The 23,393-nt window shown below is 37.3% G+C and overlaps 2 protein-coding genes across 2 annotated transcripts; both read right to left on the bottom strand.

Annotated features, from left to right (window-relative positions):
* Nucleotides 1-810: 810 nt before the first annotated feature.
* Nucleotides 811-5,457, bottom strand: LOC125104421 (olfactory receptor 4K13-like). Its single transcript, XM_047737050.1, has 2 exons — nt 5,446-5,457; nt 811-1,737 (listed from the first exon to the last, which is right to left on the bottom strand). The coding sequence occupies exons 1-2, from the start codon at nt 5,455-5,457 to the stop codon at nt 811-813; spliced, it is 939 nt and encodes a 312-aa protein (XP_047593006.1).
* A 5,288-nt stretch (nt 5,458-10,745) lies between these two features.
* Nucleotides 10,746-11,672, bottom strand: LOC125105128 (olfactory receptor 4N5). The gene has a single exon (XM_047738257.1). The coding sequence runs from the start codon at nt 11,670-11,672 to the stop codon at nt 10,746-10,748; it is 927 nt and encodes a 308-aa protein (XP_047594213.1).
* Between the last annotated feature and the right edge of the window lie 11,721 nt (nt 11,673-23,393).

Below are 23,393 nucleotides of genomic sequence, written 5' to 3'. Positions count from 1 at the left end.
TCAGTTGATATTAATTCATAAAACTATTTGAGTACTCAAAGATATGTAGGAAATATTTGTTTTTAGGCATGTTTTTTATATTCTATTAAAGACAATTAGCATATCGAGGCTATATAGTGAGAAAGTATTCTTATCCTCAATCAAATCACAATCTCTCTGTGAAGACCCATATGGTTGACAAATATTGACAGATATTTGAACACCTATTATGTTACTTAATATAACTTCAGGAAAAAAAATTGATACTAAACACCATATAGTATGTTGTCTTACTAAAGTTACGTATTTTTACATACTGACATTAAAACTTTAAAAAAATTTTGTAAAAAGACATATGCTTATGTATTTTAAACATTCATCAGGATTGTTTCTCTGAATTCTTCTTTTCTTAAGATTTTATTTATTCATTTGAGAGAGAGAGAGAGCACAAGCAGTAGGGGAGCCACAGCAGGAGAGGGAGAAGCAGACTCCCCACTAAGCAGGGAGCCGATTGTGAGGCTCAATCCCAGGACCCTAGGATCATGACGTGAGCCAAAGGTAGATGCCCATACATCTGAGCCACCCAGGCACCCCTGTTTCTCTGAATTCTAAGACAAGGAAGTAATGAATGCACACATATTTATGTATTAAATCTGTGCTATGAAATTTTTCACTAGATTTTTAATAAAAGTGACCTTAATAATTGCGTGAATTTTAAGGGAAGAAAATAGATGGGATTAATATTTTCATTTTAATTATTCCAATAAATATATAAGACTCAAAAGCCCCAAATAGCAGAGACCACAAATAATCAGTTGTTATAGACATTACTTAGGAAGTGAACCAGGAACCAAGATGCTGGCTGCTGAGTCTCTTGATGGCTGCTTTCATTTCCTGATTCCTCAAAGTATAAATAATTGGGTTAAGGAGGGGGGTGATTATAGAGTAAAACACAGAAAGAAACTTATCTACAGAGTAACTACTGAATGGGAAAGCATAGATGAAGATAGTGGGACCAAAGAAGAGAGTGACCACAGTGATGTGAGCAGATAGTGTGGACACTGCCTTGGAGGATGCCCCGGAGGAGTGCTGCCAGATGGTGACCAGCATGACAATATAGGATATGAGCAAGAAAATGAAGCAGACCAGGGAGAGGAGTCCACTGTTTGCAATCACCAAGAGCTCTAGGATATAGGTGTCAGTGCAGGCAAGCTTGATGACCAGGGGAAGGTCACAGAAAATGCTGTCCACAACGTTGGGACCACAGAAAGGTAAACCTGCAGTGAAAACCATCTGGCTTGTGGTATGTATGAACCCAATTGCCCACGAGAGCAATAGAAGTACAATGAGAGCCCTGCGATTCATGATGGTCTTATAGTGCAAGGGTTTACATATGGCAACATACCTATCCATGGCCATAGCTATCAGAAGAGACATCTCTCCACCCCCAAAGAAGTGCATAAAAAACATCTGGGCCATGCAGCCCCACAAGGAGATGGTCTTGCGTTTTCTGAGGAAGTCTGCAATTACTTTGGGAGTTGCAGCAGAAGAAAGACACAAGTCAAAAAATGATAAATTTGCCAGAAAGAAATACATGGGGGAGTGAAGATGGTTGTCAACTATTACAGAGATCACAATGAGGAGGTTTCCTACTATGATGGCTACATAGACAAGAAAGAAGATTGCACAAAAGAATATTTGAATTTCTTGAGAAATGGAAAGTCCGAGCAAGATGAACTCAGAAACACTTGATCTGTTCTTCGGGAGATCCATTCATCCTTTTTTATGAGTTTGTCAGAGGTTGCCTAGAAGAAGAAAAAAATGGTGTCATAGGGACTGAGCAGTCAGTAAACCGGATCTTTACTTACATGCTGTCTCATATGTAGGCAAACAACCATTTTGGTAACATGACTACTTTGCAGGTATTTTGCAGGATATATTTCATAGGACCACATAACAGTAGAAAGTGTGGAGGGCATGGAGCCAACTAAATGAAATGTGTGTGTTGGTTAGTAGGAGCAAGGTTGCTTGGACATTTGAGAAAATCTCTCCCTTCTTGTTCAGCTGCAGATCAGACTGTGTGAAACACTTAACTTATTAGAAAAGAGTTTTGGAAGGCATCAGCAAAACAGATTTTTATCTTTTTCAGGAAGTGCATTTACTGACACATTTTTGTGACAGTCTCAGTATGCAGTAAAAAGTTTGCCATATTATGGGCACCTGGGTGGCTCAGTCAGTTAAGTATCCAGCTCTTGGTTTCAGCTCAGGTCATGATAATCATGACTGGTGGGATTGAGCCCCCTGGAGGCTTGCACTGAACCCATGGAGACATCTTCAGATTCTTTCTCCCTCTCCCTCTGCTCATCCTCTCTTAATAAATAAAATCTTAAAAAAAGGTTTGCCATATTAAATATTGCTGAAGTCACATAATCTGCATTATGCTTCTTAAATAGAACTGATTACAAATCATGAGCATATTGTTGTTAGAAGGTTGAATATGGGTACAGTTATATTATTAACTGAGATTAAAGCCTATTACTAAGGAAAGATTAAGGTTTGTTAGAATTGAATGACCAGATTGACTCTCAAAACTACAGATGCTCACTTACATATTGCCTAGCTCTTCATGTGTTTAGACGTGAAGTATATCCTATCTGTGCATGCATATCCACTTGTAGCAAAATTGAATTAAATATCCATTTTTATCTGGTATCTTTTTTTAAGTCATATGTTTTCACATATGTAAGTGTATAGAAACATCTAAATCACTACTATTAAGACTAGTGAAGTTTACCATTGTAGTCTTGTTATTATAGTCTTGTTCCACTTAACTCCCATTAGTGAGGGATAAAGAGTAAGGTGAATCATTGACATTTGTAAACATGATTTTATAAAATTTCAAATATGTTGGATTGTTTGAAAATAGTGCCATTTTGTATTACTTAGCTTTCTTGGACCTATCCTTTCTCACAGTTACTTCCTTAAAGTTCTTTTAGCCTTTAACTTTGTCAAGATGGAAAAAGTCATATGTTACTGACTGAGATGGATTCAGCTAAGCTAAGTGAACTTTTAAAAAAATACACACATATCAGGGGAATAGGTCAGCGCTTGATGTATATAAATTCACTTTTTCAAGACCTTCCTGTTTGCCTGATTGTAGCTCTGTTTTTCAAGTCTTATTCCAGGCTTGTAGTTCCTCTCCAGTCCTTTTCTTGCTTTTATGAAAGCCTAGACCCAGGCCTAATGCAGATCACCACAAAGAAAATAGAATATATGGTTTCAAGGTACCTATTAAACTTTTGGTTACATAGTTCAAATTAAAAAAAATACAGTATATTTAGATAACATAATAAGCATTTAGTCATATTCTCTTTTCTTTTTTTTTTTCAAAAGATTTTATTTATTTATTTGACAGACAGAGATCACAAGTAGGCAGAGAGGCAGGCAGAGAGAGAGGAGGAAGCAGGCTCCCCGCTGAGCAGAGAGCTGGATCCGGCTCGATTCTAGGACCCTGGGATCATGACCTGAGCCGAAAGCAGAGGCTTTAACCCACTGAGCCACCCAGGTGCCCCTCTTTTCTATATATAGTTACTATCACTAACACACACAGTTATTTTAAGTGGCTTATAATCTCCCATTATGTTTGACACCATCTTTCAGAGTAGCATAAAAACTTGCTTCTTTCAGGGGTGGCTGGGTTGTTTAGTCCTTGTCTGCTTTTAGCACAGGTCATGATCCCAGGGACCTGGGAACGATCCCAGGGACCTGGGATCGAGCCCCATGTCGGGCTTCCTGATCAGCAGGGAGTGTGCTTCTCCCTCTCCCACTCCCCCTGCTTGCGTTCCCTTTCTTCCTGTGTCTCTCTCTGTCAAATAAATAAATAAAATCTTTAAAAACAAAACAAAAAACATTCCTTCTTTCACAAGGAAATAGAATTGAAAATGGAAATCTTTGTTAGTTCTCATTCACTGATGTGAATGTGTATTTGTTCTTTGTGCTCCACACCCCTGCTGTAAGACAATGATCTTACCTAAGCTACAGTTTCTGGACCTTCTGTATTTGTCTGCAGTATGCAAGAAGTACATTTGCAGGTGCACATGGGTCTGGCAGAGATAGAGTCCTAGACAAGATGCTATTTCTAAATTTTTTTTTCACGTTAAAAGTTTTTAACTACTTGGCCATTTTCAGAATGTTGCCATAGGAAAGTTGAATTTTCTCATACATTTTCTAATAATTCCTAAGAAGTTAATGATACCATCAATGTTTTATAAGTGGTGATATTCTATGATTTTCAAAGTCATGAATCAGGTACTTTATCCTTGCATTTCTATCATTTATCTCTCTTTTAAAATAATTGCATTTCTAAAAACAATGAAGGAACTTCTCTTTTGCTATATATAAGTCAAAGAATAAAATCTTTCAACCTGATAAAGATAACCAAACAATTTGAACATACCTAGATTTCTTTTCTCTAAAAATAACTTACTTTGCTGGACTGTCATCTTAATTCCTGGTAGCCATTTATGTAGTGTTTCTGATTTTTGTATTTTTTTTTCAGTTGTGACAAAATCAGGTATATTCCAGTTTAATTTTCCCCTTTCAGCTTCTCTTCAGTTATCTTTTGGCATTTATACATGTCACTTATGGATACATTTAAGGTTATTAATGAAAATAATGAGATAGATGAAAATAATGAGATAGATGGTATGTAAGGTAGAGTAATGGCTCAGGATTATGTAACCTACCTGTTTGCACTTGGACTTCAGAAGTAACATTGATACGAAGTGGATGCTTAATCTTCATCATTCAGTGATTTTATTTTCTGCTCTGAACTTCGAAGGACAGCAGTATATCAGTGTATCCCTAGGTAGAAGGCACAAAGGAGAACACTCATTTGATTGTTTTAGATTCCCCAGAGACTAGTAATAAAAAGCAATTGGATGTTAAATAAATTTGTGACATTACAGGAATGAGACATCATTTTTCATCCATAAAATTGATAATACTTTAAAGACAATATTCAGTATTCAGGTGGGGAGTGGAAAGGTAGGACTAGAGTTGAATTATGAGAATTTTATATTATGTTCATTCTTTTGTTGGAGTTTGTTTTCTACAGTAATTACTGAAAATATATTTAAGAAAATATAAATATTCTAGATTATTTTAATTCTAAATTGCATTAAGGCTGAAATTTTCACATTTAAACTCTAATCTGTCTAGAATTTATTGGTAAATACTGTGAGGTAATTTTCATCTTTGCAATTAAATAATAATTCATTCCAGTAAGAATTTGTTATGCTTTATTTATAACCTTTTGAATTTGTTGATAGATTAGGCTCTTCTCCTGGTGTACTCATTTTCTGTTTTTTTCTTGCTCACAATTTTCGAGGAGATAGTACAAATTTTACTACTCATTATGTTTACAGTATATTTAATGTATGGAAGGGCAAGTCTGCACTCACTCACTGCTTTATTCATTCACAGTTTTCTTGGTGAGTTTCATATGGTTTTATTCTAAATTAGATTTATTTTCTAAAGTTAAAAAATTCCACCTATATTTTAATATTACAGTATTAAACTTATCAGAAATGTAGAAAAAATGAAAAAAATTATAACATTGAGTCTTTCATCCAAAAGGATTTTATTTCCTCTAAATGTCTGCCTACTTATGACACAATAAAATTTTCTCATCTTCATTATCAACACATTTTTTGCAACTCATTTTTTTATAATTAATTTTGCCTATTTCCTACTTTGATGCTTTACTTAATATGATCTTTTTCTTTATCATAATTGATTTTATTGTTCGTTTTCATTTTTTACATATTTAAGTGGTAAATGGTATCATTGTGGAAATCTCATTTGCAATTTTTTCCAGTTCATTGTCTTCTTTGTTTTAGGTTACTTGTAAAATAACCTATAAATATTAATAACATACTTTTTCTAATACATTTCTTGTGTGTTATTGTATTAACTAGAATTTTAGAGCAATGCTGAATAACAGTGATAATAACTATGGCAGAACTTGTTAGTTTCCCAACCATGTCCTTTCCTTATTTCTTAAAAAGAAAACTCATTTTCTTGGGATCAGCTGTCTGTGCACTTCCGTGGAGTCTCGAACCCACACACAAAGTCGATCTCCCTCCCTGAGCCAGTCACAGTTTTTCATTTTCCTCACCAGTTTAGCAATGAGTCCAGACCATGTACAAGAGACTGCCGAGTAGCCTTCTCCCATTCTTCATTAGTATCGGACACATGAATTCATTAAATGACATTGTGCACCCTTCCCTGCAAGAAAAAGTCGCCAATACCATGAAAGTAAACAGTGTTATTAGGAAGCTACTTGGTGAAAATTCTTTGTAGGTGCTGACTCCTAGGAGAGTTTTATACTTTCCCTCTCCCCAACTCCATTTTTTCTCAAGTCTTTTGGAAAATTTTGAGTTTTTATACTAATGTTAAGTACTATAAATGCTTATAGTTTAATGCTATCAGTTAAATATTGTACAAACAGAAGGATGTGAAGTAATTACTTAAGTGACAAAATATCTGAGTTGCTAACAAGAAATGTTCAGGAAAACCAAAGATGAGCATCAGCTGGAAGCTACCACCCAATCTACGCTGGAGGGGTAAAAGAAGATGCAGTCATGCCATCGCCCAAGGGTGTGATCATGTATTTGTTTTCTTCTTCTCCCTTGAGAAACTTCCATGAACATAGAGGCCTCATCCAACCAAATTTATTATCTCATATCTGTGTAGGTCCAAAATCCAACATTGGTTTCACCGCAATACAATCAGGTGGTTGGCAGGACAATATTCCTTACTGGAAGCTTTGAGGGAGAAACTGCTCCCAGACTCATGCTGGCTATGGGCCAACTTTCATTCCAGGTGATTGTAGAATAACATCTCTGTTTCCTTGCTGATATTTAGTATGTGGTTTTTCTCACGGTTTAGGCATTGCCTGTATTCGTTGGTCATGTCTTCTTCCTCTTCAAAGCCAGAAACAGTGCATTAAAGCCTCCTCATGTCTCATCCTTCCTGTATTCTTTTTGCTTTCTCTGAATCCCTGAAAGGTTCAATGCTTTTAAATACTCATGCATTAGATTAGTCCACCCAGATTATCCAGGATAATCTCCCCATCTGAAGGTTTATAAACAATCATATCTGCAAAGGTCTTTTTGCCATGTATTCACAAGTTCCCTGATAAGGATGATAAGGATGTGGACTTCTTTGGGAGACCATTATTCTGGTTATAACAGCTACTATGCAAAAGTCAGAAGTGTTGTAGCCCATTTCCCTAGGAGAACTAAAGCCATGGAAGTGTGGCTGAGTTTCAGAGTGAGCCACAGAAGTATAGCAGATGTCTGGGCTAAGGTAGTGTGAGTGTGTGTATGTGTGTGTATATTCTTTGTCGTCCTTTCCTCCTACCTCATGTTAATCTAACAGTGATACTCATTTGTAAGCATCTGGAGGTCAAGTGACTCAGGGTCCTGGAAATGCAGTCTTCATGGATTAGGGTAGCCAATGATACAGAGCAAATTTGTAAAAATGAAAAGAATGGATTGAAAGGAAAATGGACATGTGATGGCACACATCCTTTTATTATTCAGTCTTTCTGTAATATAAGTGTGGTGTGTGGAATTTCTACAGACATTTTGTGACAAATTATTTTTTAAAGATTTTATTTATTTATTTGACAGACAGAGATCACAAGTAGTCAGAGAGGCAGGCAGAGAGAGAGAGAGAGAGAGAGAGGAAAGCAGGCTCCCTGCTGAGCAGAAAGCCTGATGTGGGGCTCGATCCCAGGACCCTGAGATCATAACCTGAGTTGGAGGCAGTGGCTTAACCCATTGAGCCACCCAGGCACCCCTTTGTGACAAATTATTTAAAAAAGAGCATACACACAGGAGGTGTGATACTCTGGTGATACTGTGGTACTATTATACCAACACTGGACTAGGATACTATGATTTGTTACACTAATCATAACACTGTAATCATGGTTGATTACTAACAGATCAACAATGAGAAAAAATGAACACAAAAACCTCATTCTTTGAAGTGACAGGGTCCTGATACATTTGTAAAGTTTTGGGGAGTTTATATAGGGCAAGTATTCTGAGACATCAGCTTGAAAGTTTAAGTATGGCATCTTGTACCTCAATGACTACCACAAAGAAGAAAACATAACATCTGGTAGTTCGCTCCAAGTTTTGGAGCCGTATATTCCAACGTGTGTATATTACTTATTGATTGATTGACATGAGGGTTCTAGTTTTTGTGAACTTAGTTCAGGAAAGCAACTTAGCAGATTTAGTACAGAGTGAAAGTAGCCTTATCACTAGGGCCGTATGTCCAGGCAAATTCTACAGTATTAAAATTACCTATGTTGGGAAACAGACCATTTATAAGGTTTTCCATATCCTAATAGGAGAATCACAGTGTAGTTTCCTAAGATTATGTAGCATGGCTATGCCATGTGTAGCAGAGAACTGTACATGAGTTGGAAATCAGCTCCTGGCATTCTACTATGCCCACATAGGAATGGACCATGGTAGCATAGAACTTCTACTGACTATTGAGATGGAGATATTTTTCATATTTGTGTTCTTTTATATTAAGATGTACTAGAGAGCATCACAATTTTAAAATTGTATCCTGTTATCTTTGGGTGGCATCCTCTAGGATGTAGTGTACACTCTTATTATATAAATCACATTATATGTAGCTTGTTCCCAATAAGAAGAATCTTCAGGATTTTATAGGATATTCCCCATTCATTCCCTGTAATACATGTGTATAATATATGCCTTCATTTTTCACAGCTTCAGGCTCTCTAGTTCCAGAAATTCTGGGATATGTTTCCACCAGTGATGCAGTAAGATTTCTACTAACCTCAAGCTCAGTCACTTTTCAATTTTCTTTCCCAGAGATGTAAAGGCAAGGAAAGGTGTTACCATCCTGTAAAAGGTAATTTACCTTGATCACCCAAAGACGTAGCACTGCTACTACACAAAGATAAAGTAGGATCATGGAAATTTTTTTTAATCCAAATTAAAATACTATCCTATTTCTGAGGTGAAAAAATGTATTGGATGGTATTACTTACAGAGATGACATTGAAAAAGAAAATATTAGTGAACATCAAAACATAGCAATAGCAGTATACAAAGTAGAACACAAGGAGAATAAAAATATTTTTAATATATACATCTCTTTAAAAGGTAAATGACCATACACAGCAAAGGTAATAACAGTATATTGTTGAATATATTATCTCAATAGATTAACAGTAGACATTAATATAAAACAAAACAAATACCAGGGCCAAGAAAAGGTGAATGGAAGTATACTGTTGTAACTTTCTTATGATACCTGGAAAGATATATATTGATGTTAGACTGTGATACAGTAAAATGTTTAGTATGTATTTGTAACCCTAAAATAAACACTAAAAACCTCAAGAAAAAGATAGCTAAGAGGTCAAGATTATTCATACAAAAAAATTTAACTAAATAATAAGTAGAAAAAAAGCAAATATAAATAATACTCAAATATCCAAGAAAATACATAAAAAAGACAAAACTGAAAAAAATGAAACAAATATAAAATAAAAACATTGTCAATTTTAACTGAAACATGTCTATTATGATATGTATAAATGAACTAATAACCTATTTAAAAGCAGAAATTATTGTATTGGATAGATGTATGTTGCATACAAGAAACCACCACTAATAATAAAGACCTATACAGATGAGAAGTGAAAGGATAGTGTAAGAAAAACTACTTTAATATGTTCCTGTTAACCAGACTGTGTTGTATCAATTTACTCTTTCATTGTAACAAATTACCACAAACTTAGTGACCTAAAATAACAAAAATTTATTATGCTACAATTCTTTAAATCAGAAATCTGATCCAGGTCTCACTGGGCTACAATTAGTTGGCAGAGTTGTATTCCCTTCTGGAGACTCTATGAAAGAATCAGTTTCCTTGCCTTTTCCAATTAAACCAAATGAAGCAGAAAATGTGAAAAAATATAAATATAAAACATCTGACAAGAAAGCAAATTTTAATCCAATCATATCAATAATAATCCTATTATATGTCATTTATTTTATGGGACTTGTCATGCATTTACATATATATATGTAATATATATATATATAAAATAGACATATATATATATACACACACACATACATACATACATACATACACAAACCCAACAAGATATCATACTCTTTTTTGTACAGTCAATATTTAGTAGATGCTTATTTACATATATCAACATATTCCTTTTTGTGGTCTTAAAACATACTAATTCATAAGATCTTTGTACCTCACTAGAATTTTCTGTCCCCATGCAATTCCATGGGTGTGTCTTTCAAGTTGTCCGGATATCAGCTAACCACTGCTCTAAAAGACCTCAATTAACCACCAAAAGCAAAGCAACTAGCATATCCCAGTCAAATTCTATCATAACACTATTTTTTATTTGCTTTAGAGCACTATCTCTTTCGGATATTATGGGTTGTTTTCAGTTTAGTAGTTTAAACTGTGTTTATCTACCTGACTATATCCCCAAGAGACCTGGAATCTTACCTGCCTTATTCACATAGCTAGAACAGTGCCTGAAAATTGCCAAGTACTTAATAAATGTAGCATTTGCTAAAATGACTGAATGATTCAGTGTGTGAATAAGTGATTTAATCAGTTCCAACTAAATTTTCTCCATTGTTGCTTGTCTAATTCTTCTATTTCATTCAGCAAGCCATGTGACGATTCAGTAACTTCTTCATGGAAGCTTTCACTTCCTGGTTGCGAAGGGTATAAATCACAGGGTTCATCAAAGGAAAGATGACCGTGTGAAAGAGAGAAACCACTTTGTCAGCTGGGAAGGCTCTGAATGGGCGAGTATAGATGAAGATGGCAGGTCCAAACATCAGAAACACAATGATAATGTGTGTGGTACATGTGGAAAGAGCCTTATTCTTGCCCTCAGAGGAATGTCCCTGCACACGGCAGAGGATGACTGCATAGGACGTCAGAAGTCCCAGGAAGCACAGAAGCGTGAGTAGGCCACTGTTGGAGACCATCAGGAGCTCCACCACAAAAGTGTCTGTGCAGGCCAGCTTGATGACTTGTGGCACATCACAGAAGAAGTTATCCAGTTTGTTTGGACCACAGAAGGGCAAGTGGAGAATAAGGGCTACTTGTACAATGGAATGAGTGAAGCCCCCAAGCCACAGAGCCAACAACAAGGCATAGCAGACTCTAGGGTTCATGACCGTGGAATAGTGCAAAGGATGACAGATGGCAATGTAGCGGTCAAAGGCCATCACAACAAGAAGGAACATCTCCCCCGCTCCCAGAAAGTGCAAGAAAAAGAGCTGAGTGATGCAGCCTCTGTAGGAGATTATTTTCTTCTCAGAGAGGAAGTCCACCAGCATCCTCGGAGCTACAATGAAGGAATAGGATGCATCAAGGAAAGCCAAATTGCCCAGAAAGAAGTAGAGTGGGGCTGTAAGGCCAGGGTCTGATCTGATGGTGAGGATGATGAGGAAATTTCCGGGGAGGATGATGAGGTAGAAAACTAAGACTAACACAAAGACTAGGAGTTGAGCCTGTTGAGACTGGGTCAGACCGAGGAGGATGAATTCTGTCACCACTGTGTTATTCTCCCTCTCCATCTCTCCTCTGTCTGTAGAATAACAAAGTATTATCTGTTATAACCACCTTTTCATCTTTTCCATAGCTCTTCTCCAGGTAAATACATTGACCATATCCAACACTTGTGTAGCTAAAAAAAATGCATGTCCCATAAGTGTCTTGTGTTTTGAGCTGACCCTACTACCCTCCATTTCTTGATCCGTCCGTAAGATGTTTTTTTCATAACCACACTCTCACTCTTATTTAACCATGTGCTTCTATATAATTGTGTTCCTCTAGGACTCTGGGCTACTTTGCTTAAAGAATAGTGGAAATTTCCTGATGAAAACAGAACTTAACCATTATTAATTTGTTAGGTGTGCTGTTTTCTCAGTTAGCTGTGGTGCACTGTCTCTAATGTTTAGATTTGTTGCTGGGGTTTTGTTGCTTCTCTTCATTCCCGTAGAGCAAAGTGCTTTTGCAAGTGCTTCTTTCCATTAGCTCCTGTAGAATTCTTATTTCTTGGTGGTATCTGTATGTCTTGTTTTCTAAATGTGTTTCTCACTTGCTCCCATCGCATTGTTCTGCTTTGGTGCTCTCGTGCACCTTTGTTCTAAACTGGTTTAGAGTCTCAAGCAAAAATCCTACATTCTCTTAACATAGAGGTATTCCCTTAGGTGCATTCTTGGTTGGATGCCAATCCTGAAACTGCTACATACCTTTTAAACCCTAATGAATACTAATCTAGTTTTATTTGCTCACCATGTGTCCATAACCTATTTTTCCCTCAGATCTCAGAATGATAGCCAAATGATATCCTGCCCACAAATATTTCCATATAAAACTTATTGAAATATGAAAAATATTTTATATATCTCAACTAATATAATCAAAGCATGATAGAGTTGGAATTGGTCATATAGGACATATAGTATGACATACTCTTTGGGTAGAAGAGAAAAACAAAGCAATTACAGTTAGGATTTTTAGTTTTATAATTCTCTTCTTCATTCTCATTCACAAGTGGTAAGAAAAATAAGGTGTGCATTCCTCAGTTTAAACTGGTTAGGACATTAGTAATCATCATCTACCCATTGATATTACTTTATTTAGGCAGTTAATTAATCATAATTTTGCTTGCATAAATGTTTCCCCCTTTCTGGCTGTAATCTGGTCTAAATAAGAATTCTATTTAGAATTGTATTTGTGGCCATTTTCTAATTTGTATATTTCTATAATTGTAGAAACTTATTTTGTAAATATATACTCATATATTGTGATACCTGTACATGTGTGACTGTTGGCATGAATGAGTTAAAAAATGAAAGATTGCTAATTGTAACACAATACTGTAATGTGACATATAACTAAAGTTCCCTTGATTTTGAATTACATGCAATAGTTATTTTTCAAAAGTACTATGAATACAATGGAATACAGTTTGGCAATATAGAGAAATGACATATTGTAACATGCTACAACACTGATGAACTCAAAACCATTATGCTACGTGAAAGGAACCAGTCACGAAGGACCACATATTATTCAATTCATTTTCTGAAAATCTGTAGACAAGGCAAATTAATAGAGATAGGAAGTAGAAGAGTGGTTGCCTAGGGCTATGGGTGGAATGAGGAATGACTGCTAATATGAGTTTTCTTTTTGGGGTGATTAAAATGCTCTAAAATTTATCATGGTGATACTTGCATAACTCTGTAAATACACTTAAAATGATTGACTTATACACCTTAAATGGTAAATTTTATATTATGTTGATTATATCTCAATAAATTTTTTTGTAAAGATTTATTTGAATGAGAGAGAAAATGCACAGAATGAGGAGAGGCAGAGAGAGAGGGAGAGAGGATCTTTAAGCAGACTCCCTGTGGAGCATGGAGCTGGACGCAGGGTTCTATCCCAGAAGCCCAAGATCACAACCTGAGCTGACCAGAGTTGGACACTTAAATGACTCCACCACCCAGATGCCCCTCAATAAATCTTTTTTTAAGTGCCATTATTTGTGTAGGGAAAAATTGTGCTCATCACAGAGACTGAGGACAGACATGCATCAGAGGAACATTACTCTACATAAAATGAATTCCTGGGGAAATGAAGCCCTGGACTCTCACAGAGACCAGCATTTTGCTCTTGTCAGGGCAAAGAAGTATTGTCATTGTAGGCCCGGATAGAGACCTGAATGTTTTCATCATTCCTAACCTTCCTTGTTATGTCAACTGGTAGAAAAACACATCTGGCTTTGAAGATATGCAGGTGGAGAGGGAGCTCATATCCTCTCCTCTTTCTCAGAGTGCAGACAAAGCGTCCACAAGGCCACACTGAGGATGCCTAGATTCCAGCTGCCATCAGATCAGCTCCTGGAACCGGGTGTTTGGGGACTGATCATCTTCCTAGCATCTCCTCCTTCATCTCTCCCCATTCATTTCCTCTTGCTTCTTTTTTATTTTTCTCATTTGCCCATTCTCTTCCTCCTAGTTCTATTTTACACACTCATTTTTCAGTTATTTTTTTTGCATTTGCCTTATTTTTTATTCCTTTATTTTCCTTGCAGTTTCTCTCCATCGACCTTTTGCTTTTCCTTCCTCATTGCTCTCTTTCTTATCATTCTCTTTCTTTCTCTCATTTACCTATATTCTTTGAGTCTTAATTCATTTTCACTCTGTTTTATGCATGTATTCTATCATTATATTCAATGCCCATCTTTCCATCAATTCTGAGATGATAGATTATTTTTCTCCAAGGTAAAAGGAACATGGCACATGCTTCCTAAGTGTTGCATTCCAATGGATATTTCTACAGATAAGAAGCTTGACTTCCTTTCACTGATAAGACTTTGTTCCTGAACATTATCCTTTTTGAAATTTACTTAGTCTCATCCACTCATTAATTACTTCACATTCTCTTCTCAAACATTTTGTCTAACTCATTCTGACAAAAATAAATTGATTTTTGTGCTCTGAAGTTAATCTCCTTAAAACCACCGTGCCAACATGAATCCATTTAATAAATCTTTGAAAATGACAGGGTAATTTCTGGGGCATCTGGGTGGCTCAGTTGGTTGAGTGGCACGCTCTTGATTTTGGCTCAGGTCATGATCTCAAGGACATGGGATTGAGCCCTGAGTAGGGGTCTGGGCTCAACAGGGTGTCTACTTGAGATTTTCTCCCTCTTCCTCTGCCTCTCACCTGGGCAAACATTCTCTCTCTCTAAAATGACAGTGTGTCTTCTCACTCTGTATTCATAACCTTTTTAATTTTTTCCTTTTTTATTTTTTAAAAGATTTTGTTTGTCAGAGAGAGAGAGAGCAAGCGAGCACAGGCAGGAGGAGCAGCAGGTAGAGGGAGAAACAGGCTCCTTGCTGAGCAAGGAGCCCAGTGAAGGACTCGATCCCAGGACCTTGGGGTCATGACCTGAGCCGAAAGCAGACACTTACAGACTGAGCCACCCTTTATACCCTTTTTAAAATTATTAAAATACACTCTTAAACACTTCTGCAAGTTTTGAAATCGTGTATCAAGCTGAAGAACATAAAAAATATTTAATTGATACTAAACTTGAGGATTATATAAAACTTTATTCAGTTACTCAAATCTTCACTCAGACAACTACTTATCAATTCAATAGGATAGCTAAATTAGATGATGGAAACCTCTATCATCTTTTACTATTTTGTGGGTTTTTTTTTTTATATTTTGTGGTTTTTAGATAGTATCATAAATGTTCCAGGAAGAACTCTGCTTTGGGAATTATTCTATCTTATTTAAGCTACTCTTTCTCTAACTTGGGGAGCATATAACCTTAGCAAGTCATTTAGTCTTTTAAAATCTGAATTTTTTTAATCTATAAGGGAGGAATAATATATCTATTCTTTCTCCTGCATATGGTCGACATTAAAATCAAAGGAGCGGGTTAGTAGCCACATTATATCCATATAAACAACTAAGAAAGTACTCAGTGATTAGAAAAATTCTAGTAAAAAATGCTAAGTGGACCTTGTGTCAGTAGATTTTTTTTGTCATTGTGCTGGAGTTAATCCCAGAGATGCTGACTGAGTAAATCTTAGTCATTTTGAGGTAAAAACTTGTGTTGTTTCAAGGAAGAGTGTAAATTGTTTATATGCATTGTTTCTTAAGCATAATGAATGTAGTAAGCCTGGGGAGGTTATTTTAGATCTTGTTATAGAATTCAGATAGGATTTGTGAATTGAGTCTTGTTTTAAGATCCTTAACTCTGAGCCTTGTATTTGTACATGTTAGGACCATATTCAAGAGGAGAAACTCAGGCCAACTGAGTGTGGTAACCAAGAGGTTTGTAAACTTGTGAAATCAGTGAAGTTTGTTTCTGGACTCAGCCTACCCCTTCTAACTTGTGATTCCCAATTTTCTTTTCCCCTTTATCTCTGATTTACAATAGGAAAAACCTAGTCATTTCTGTGATACTCAAATGTAAATCCAGGAGGTGAATCTCCCAAGGCTGTTGGCATTTTCACGTCTTTATAATAGTACAATTAAAGATTTTAACCCCTTTAATATAATACTAAACATCAGGACATGCAGGATGTATATTTGAGGGACAAGGTAGAAAATGCTGTATGTCTGAATTTAGAACTTACTCTTTTCCTGTTTCTGCAGGATTATTCCATTCTCTTGCATTTTAAGGCAGCAAATGTCTCAGACAAATAGTATGACTTTCTTTGTATTCTTCCTCTCAATTCCTTCTAAATATGAAGAATGACCAAAAATTTCACCTTTTTAGGGCTCCACTGTTACTCTCAAACAAGGGGCTGTCCTCTTCCTTCTGATGAGAAGGAGATTACCTGATCATTTCTGAATTTTTTGTCAAATATATGTTCTCATGGTGGGACATTGTAAATTCTGAAATCTGCTGTGTCATTCATGATGCAATAGGGAATATGCTTTGGGGTTTTTCAGCTACCTTAATCATGCAGGTGTTTCCAATGGGAATTATTAGAATGTCAAGTAGAATTTGAAGAGAAAAAAAACAAGAACATTTTAAGGATTAAATATACTCAAAACATGTGCCAGCTAAGATCCCACTGGATCACGTCAGCATTTTAAATTTGACGTTTTAACAGTAACAGTGAAATGGCACACGTTTATTAAGCATAATGAAAGTAGTAAGCCTGGGGAGGTTATAAATCTTTTCATATAATTCATATACATGATGAGAAGGCTATAGTGTTCATTAAGAGGTTACTAGTGACACTAAGTCAATATAAGTATGTTAGTATCTGCATATTTTGGGTGCAAAAAAGTTAGGTAGAGAGAGTATATTATGCTCCAGAAAGCTTTTTCAGGAATAATTCCACTTAAATAAAAGAACTTGATGGTGTCTTATACACTAGTTTTTTTTTTTTTTTAATGTATTTAATGATTGTGTTTATTTGAGAGAGAGAGAGCGAACAAGAGAGACAGCAGGAGCAGGGGGAGAAGGGCAGAAGGAGAGGGAGAAACAGAGTCACTACAGAGCAGGGAATCCCACAATGGGTTCCATCACCGGAGTGATGTTGAATCCTGTAAGAAAACTCCATCTCCTGGAGAGGATTCAACATCACTCAGTCATACTGGCGAGGATCTGGGTGGTGTTCCAACAATCCCCCCTTTTGTTTTCAATTGCAACATCTTAAGAGCCAAATCCAAGCTAGATGCCTGTTTGTTCACTGGTTGTTTGAGGAGACAGTACCTTATAAGAAATATACATAAACATATTAGCAAGGTAACTCCTGCCCCAGAAACAGAATGGATAATGCTCTGAAACCAAGCTCAAGGGTCAAGGCCCTGCAGTGCCTCAGCAGTCCCTGTAGCGAGGTTCTCATAAGGAACGCCTGGCAATTTGTTCGAAAAGTTTCAAAAATCTCCTCTGGAGCTCTTGGATGTCAAGAGATACATTCCCTTGTAAGTCTTGTAAATGCTATTTGATCTTATCCCATTCATAACAAGTACTATTATATTTTCAGGGGTAATACAGAAAGATGTCACATTCTAATCACAAGTGAGTACAATTTGTTGTTATAAATTAAGGACCTGAGGGGCGCCTGGGTGGCTCAGTGGGTTAAAGCCTCTGCCTTTGGCTCAAGTCATGATCTCAGGATCCTGGGATTGGGCCCCGCATTGGGCTCTCTGCTCAGCAGGGAGCCTGCTTCCCGCCCCCCTCCCACCGCCTTCTCTGCCTACTTGTGATCTCTCAGCCAAATAAATGAATAACATCTTAAAAAATAAATAAATAAAGGACCTGTTCTCCTAACCAAGTCATAGCCTGCTGTAGTTTTGCTACACAATTTTCTAAATCCTCATTTATTTTTAACTGTGTAGTCCATAATTCATGGGATTGATTTTGCCATTGTTCTACATATGTATGCATTTGAATTGATGTCTGCAAGGCAATCCTAGCGACTGCAGCTATAGGAGCTATAGCAATAAGAATAATAAGGACAAATATTATCCATTCTATAAATCTCATTGATCGGGTCAGAAGATGAGAAACTACCTTTGTCGTAAGACCTTCTATTAGAGAATGTTGCCATTCTCTAGTGAGATTTACAGGAAGCCTGATGTTTTTTTCTGGCTTTCAGAATGATAATACTATCCTTAGTGGCATTAAACGGTACAAATGAATTCATGAAAGTGTATAATTTACATGATGTACATTCAGCACTTCTAAGAGTTTCATTAAATCGTAAAGGTCCAAGAACAAAAACATAAGGTATTAGTATACAAACATGAATATAAAAGGACACATTGTAATCAAATGAGTAAGTGGAACTCGACTGTTGATTGTTCCTGAGAAACTGCTTTTCCAATATTCAGGAGGTTGTGCGGCAGTGGCCAATTTCCAGATATCAGGTTGTTCAGGATATAATTGATCATTATATTTAAGGCGAGGCCGTGGTGAAGATAATCCTCCTTCATGCCAAGCCATCAAACCGCGTGTGTGGTGTTCCCAATGAGTGGTGTTGCCAGTCCAAAGTACCTTATATATATTGTCACACAGTGTTATCGTCCTCTGTACAATTGTGAGAGAATCGCCCATGTGGACCCCAATCAATGAAGTAATAAGTGTGATTGTTTATATTCATACTCAATAATTTCCCATGGGATGAGCAGCAGTCACTCCACCAAACAGGCATATATCTCCAATGTTTATAAGATACAGATTGACATTGAGATAACAGGAGGTTTACCTTGTATAGTAATGTTCACATCTGTAAAATTAAGAGACATGGCCTCCAAAAGTCCTAATAGTGTTCATGATTGTTTTGTAGGGGGTAAAATACTAAGCCAAGTCTGCAAGGCCAATGGAATGCAAGAAGTGCCTCCTGAACAGATAGGAAGCATTCTATATCCTAAAGAAATGTTAACAGGGGTACCTTCATCTTGTGGATGTTTTGGGCCCTATTGTCTCCAAGGAGAGCGCATATGTATAGAATCGTTTGTGTATATTTTAGGCCCCTTTTCACTCCATTCAACCAAGCATAAGAGTGGTGGATGAGGTATCCAGGCCCGATATATAAAATTTCTGCTTACTTCTGGTGTACAGGTCAGAAGAGCAGCTATAGCCAAAAGCAAGTTCTCAGGGGTCTGTGGGCTTCTGGATGATCATAAAACTGTTTCTCTTTTAGCTGACAGGGCCTTAATCTGACCCCATGTGGGTGGATCGTCCCTATGCCGATATGGTCAGGGTCTCTTCTTACGCAGGGACAGAACATGCATCTTGTGAGTGACCTCCTATGTATCTTATATTTCCGGATCTTTCTCGGACATCAGGGGTACAGCGGTTATTGGCAGGGTCATTGGTTTTCCAGGGCCTGATGAGCCGAAGAGGAAGACACAGTGTTTCAGAGGGTCTATCACCAGAATCTGAGGAAATCAGAGCAGACCCTCTGCCTTTCCTTAAGAGGGGACCAGGGAGCCATTCATTAAAAGATTTGAACCAAATAGGAAAGATGCTTCAAGGGATCGCTGTGACTGTGAGAAGTGTTTTTCTGCTGCTGTCTGAATGTCGCCTCGGGGTAAATTCAGAAAATTAAGAGTGAATAAAGAGAGTGCTAAAATATCCTTGGGGGTTCCTCTTTTTTGTTTTTTAATAATTGCAGTTTTAGTGTACGATGAGCTCGTTCAACTATACCTTGTCCTTGTGGGTTATAAGGTATACCTGTAATATGATGAACTGCCAATCAGAACAAAAGGCAGTAAATTTGGGGCTTGCGTAAGCTGGTGCATTATCAGTTTTTATGGTAGTAGGGACTCCCATAACACTAAAACATTGCAATAGAGTAGAGCGGATGGCCATAAAGGACTCAGAGGACTGAGGAACTGCTCCAAGAAATTTATAAAATGTATCAATAACAACATGTAAATAAGGTTGATGAGGAAAGAGATCGAAATGAGTTACCTCCATTTGCCATAGTTCATTGGCCTGTGAGCCATGAGGATTGGCTCCTGAAGGGTGTGGGCGGCAGTGCAAAGGTGCACAAATAGGACAGGATTGAACAATGTTATGTGCCTTTCAAAGTGGAATGCGGTAACAGTTGTGCAGTCAATTAGCATTAGCATGCAAAACTGAGTGTCCATCTGCAGGTGATATGAAAATAGGACATGTCAGGATATCTGCTTGACGGTCACCTTCTACCATGGGTCCTGGGAGAGAAGAATGGGCCCTAATATGGGTGACATAGAGAGGATGGGAACATGATTGTACAAGGGACTGTAGTTTTGTGAGAACGTGTAACATGGTTTTTTGTGTTGTAGATATCTGAGCTGTTTCAGTGGTGGGAAAGAGACTAACTACATAAGCAGAATCAAAAACGATGTCAAGTGCAGAAGACATAGGAGTTAACAGAGCTGTAAGAACAAATATTTCTGTTTGTTGCACTGATGCATACTTGCTTTGAATTGAGAGGCTTAAACCAGGTCCATGTATGCCTCCTTTTCCAGTCGAGGAGCTATCAATATAATACACAGGAGCACCTGAAATTGGACTAGTTTTACAGATATTAGAAACTATAAATGATGTCTTTTTTAGGAAATCCCATAATTTACCTGCAGGGTAATGGTTTCCAATGGTTCCAGAATATCCTGCTAAAGCATTAAGGAGATGATCATTCAAGGGAAAGAGGGAAGAAAAATGTTTTATAGAGATAGGAAGAATGATAACATGAGGGTCGTATCCCGATATTTGAAGACATCTGTTCGGCCATGGATCATGAGATCTGTTATTTCAAGTAGATCCATTCTAAAACAAGTCTTGTTGAGCTATCACCCCATAGGTGAATGGGGAGTAGGGAACATAAATAACAGTAAGGTAATGCAGGATCATATCAATGCAAGAACACTTGATGAAGGCGTTCTTCAAGGAACTGAAGTTCCTGTTCAGCCTTCAGGGTTAAGCTTTGAGAACTATCAAGGTTAGGGTCTTCTTCAAGAGCGGCAAATAGAAAAAAAAAAAAAAAAAAAAGAATGGCAAATAGATTTGTAAGTTGATGTGTGGGAATACCCAACATTGGGAGTAACCAATAAATATCTTCTAATAATTTTTGAAAACCATTTAGAGTACTTAAAGTATCTTAATGAATGGAAAACTTTAGGGGTTGAACATTGGTGCGTTCTGTCATATGACCTAAATAGGAGAAGGGTGGAGTAAATTGTACCTTTTGGGGAGCTATTATAAGACCAGCCTGTTGCAGGTAGTGTCGTGTATTTGAAAACAATTGATGTAAGACCTCTGGGGTTGGGGCTGCTAGTAAGATATCATCCATGTAACGGAGAATATAACATGTGGGATATAATTGTTGAATGGGCTCAAGAATCTTTCCTACAAAATACTGGCACATCCTAGGAGAATTAGTCATGCCTTGAGGGAGAACTTTCCATTGAAATCTTTGTAAAGGTTCTTGTTGATTTACTGTTGGAATTGAAAACACAAAACTCTCTTTATCTGAGGGGCAGATAGGAATAGTGTGAAAGCGGTCTTGTAAATCCAGAACTACTAAAGGTCATTTAGTAGGTATACAAGAGGGAGCAGGAAGTCCTGGTTGTAATGCACCCATAGTTACCATTGCGGCATTAATATTACAGAGATCTATTAATAATCTCCATTTGCCTGACCTTTCTTTACAACAAAAATTGGAGAATTCCAAGGAGAAAAAGAAGGTTCAATATGTCCCTTTTCCAATTGTTCTTGAGTTAAACCTTTTAGAGCCTTCAGTTTTTCTAACTTGAGGGCCCATTGCGGGGGTCCAAATAGCTCGTTACTTTTCCAGGTGATTAGAATTGATGAAGGGATTTTACCAACCCCAACAGCCCCTATATAAAACCCAGCCCAGTGCGAGTATCATTAGGGTGAAGATCTACAGGTTCAGGCACTCCTTGTAAGTTTTTACCTAAGCCTTTCCCAGGAATATACCCCATGTTTTTCATCATGTTTTTTAAAAGTGAGGATGTAGGTATGTGAATTTTAGCATTCCATTGTTGTAATAAATCTCATCCCCACAGATTAATAGGTACGAGGCAATGAAAGCTTGAATATGACCTTGTAATCCCTCTGGGCCCGTACAGGGCAGAGGTCAGCTGCTTTGTCTCAATTGTTGAGTAGTTACAGAGCCAAGACCCTCAAGGGCCTAATCAGCACGCATTGTAGGCCATTGGCGTGGCCAAGGTTGACGAGAAATGATAGGATATCTGCTCCAGAATCTAAAGGGCCTTCAAATATTCATCCCTTAATAGAAAGCTTCAGTTGGGGTTGACTTCCTTCAAACAGTTTCTTAGAAAAATGAATCTTTTTATTAGTTCTGCCGAATCCTCCTTCCCTAAAATTTGAAGATTGAATAGGCATAATATAGGGGAGTACCAAAAGTTGGGGGACTCCTTCACTGGCTGAAAAGGTCCAAGGAACAGTGACAGAAACTGTAATTCGAATCTCACCATAATAATTGGAGTCTGTAACTCCAGTAGGTACCATAAATCCCTTCTTAGTTAAACTACTACATCCAAGCAGGAGACCAACCATATTTGGGGGTATAGGTTCGTATAGGTTTGCTGACAATTTATAAAGACATTGAGATGGATATATAAAGCAAGCCTTAGGGAAAGGGATATCAAGACAAGCGCTCCCCTGAGTAGCGGGGACTAAGTCCATTACTGAGAGTCGCTGTTGGGTACAAACTGAATAGTTATTGGGGCCTGGAGTTGGCCCCTTAGGAAGTTTCCCTGATGAGGGTTCCCCAAACGATTTCCATCTTTATTGGTTTAGGCTTAAATTCCTTGGCCCAGTGTTTGCTTCATCGACAGTGGGGACAAACATTAGGGGGTTGAACCTTGGATTTATTCAGGCGATTGGAAGAAGAGAGGGTAACCAGACAGGGAGGGAGATGGCATTGTTTTTTTATGTGTCCTATTTGTTCACAGTTAAAACATTTTGCCTGCAATTGTTTTTGAACATCCATGGGTTCTAATGCTATTACTCAGGCCTGATGTTTAAAGGATTCTACCTTATGACACGCTTTTAAATAATCCATGACACTGCCAGATTCTCTAAAAGGTCGAATCAGGGCCTGGCAATCTTCATTAGCATTATCATATGTTAGTTGTCTTAAGAGTATTTCCTGAATTTGTTCTCCTCTTATCTGCTTTTCCAGTGATTCTTTTAACCCGCCAATAAAATCAACGTATGGCTATTTAGGCCCTTGTTGTATTTTTGTATAACTGGCAGTATAATCGGTACCCGAA

Source organism: Lutra lutra, chromosome 7 (genome assembly GCF_902655055.1).
Source record: "Lutra lutra chromosome 7, mLutLut1.2, whole genome shotgun sequence".
Classification (NCBI taxonomy): domain Eukaryota; kingdom Metazoa; phylum Chordata; class Mammalia; order Carnivora; family Mustelidae; genus Lutra; species Lutra lutra.
Note: the sequence above shows the minus strand (reverse complement) of the source record. Positions and strands in the feature narration are given on the sequence as shown.

Excerpts from the sequence above, each read along its gene's own strand:
- LOC125105128 (XM_047738257.1), bottom strand. The coding sequence starts at position 11,672 with ATGGAGAGGGAGAATAACACAGTGGTGACAGAATTCATCCTCCTCGGT.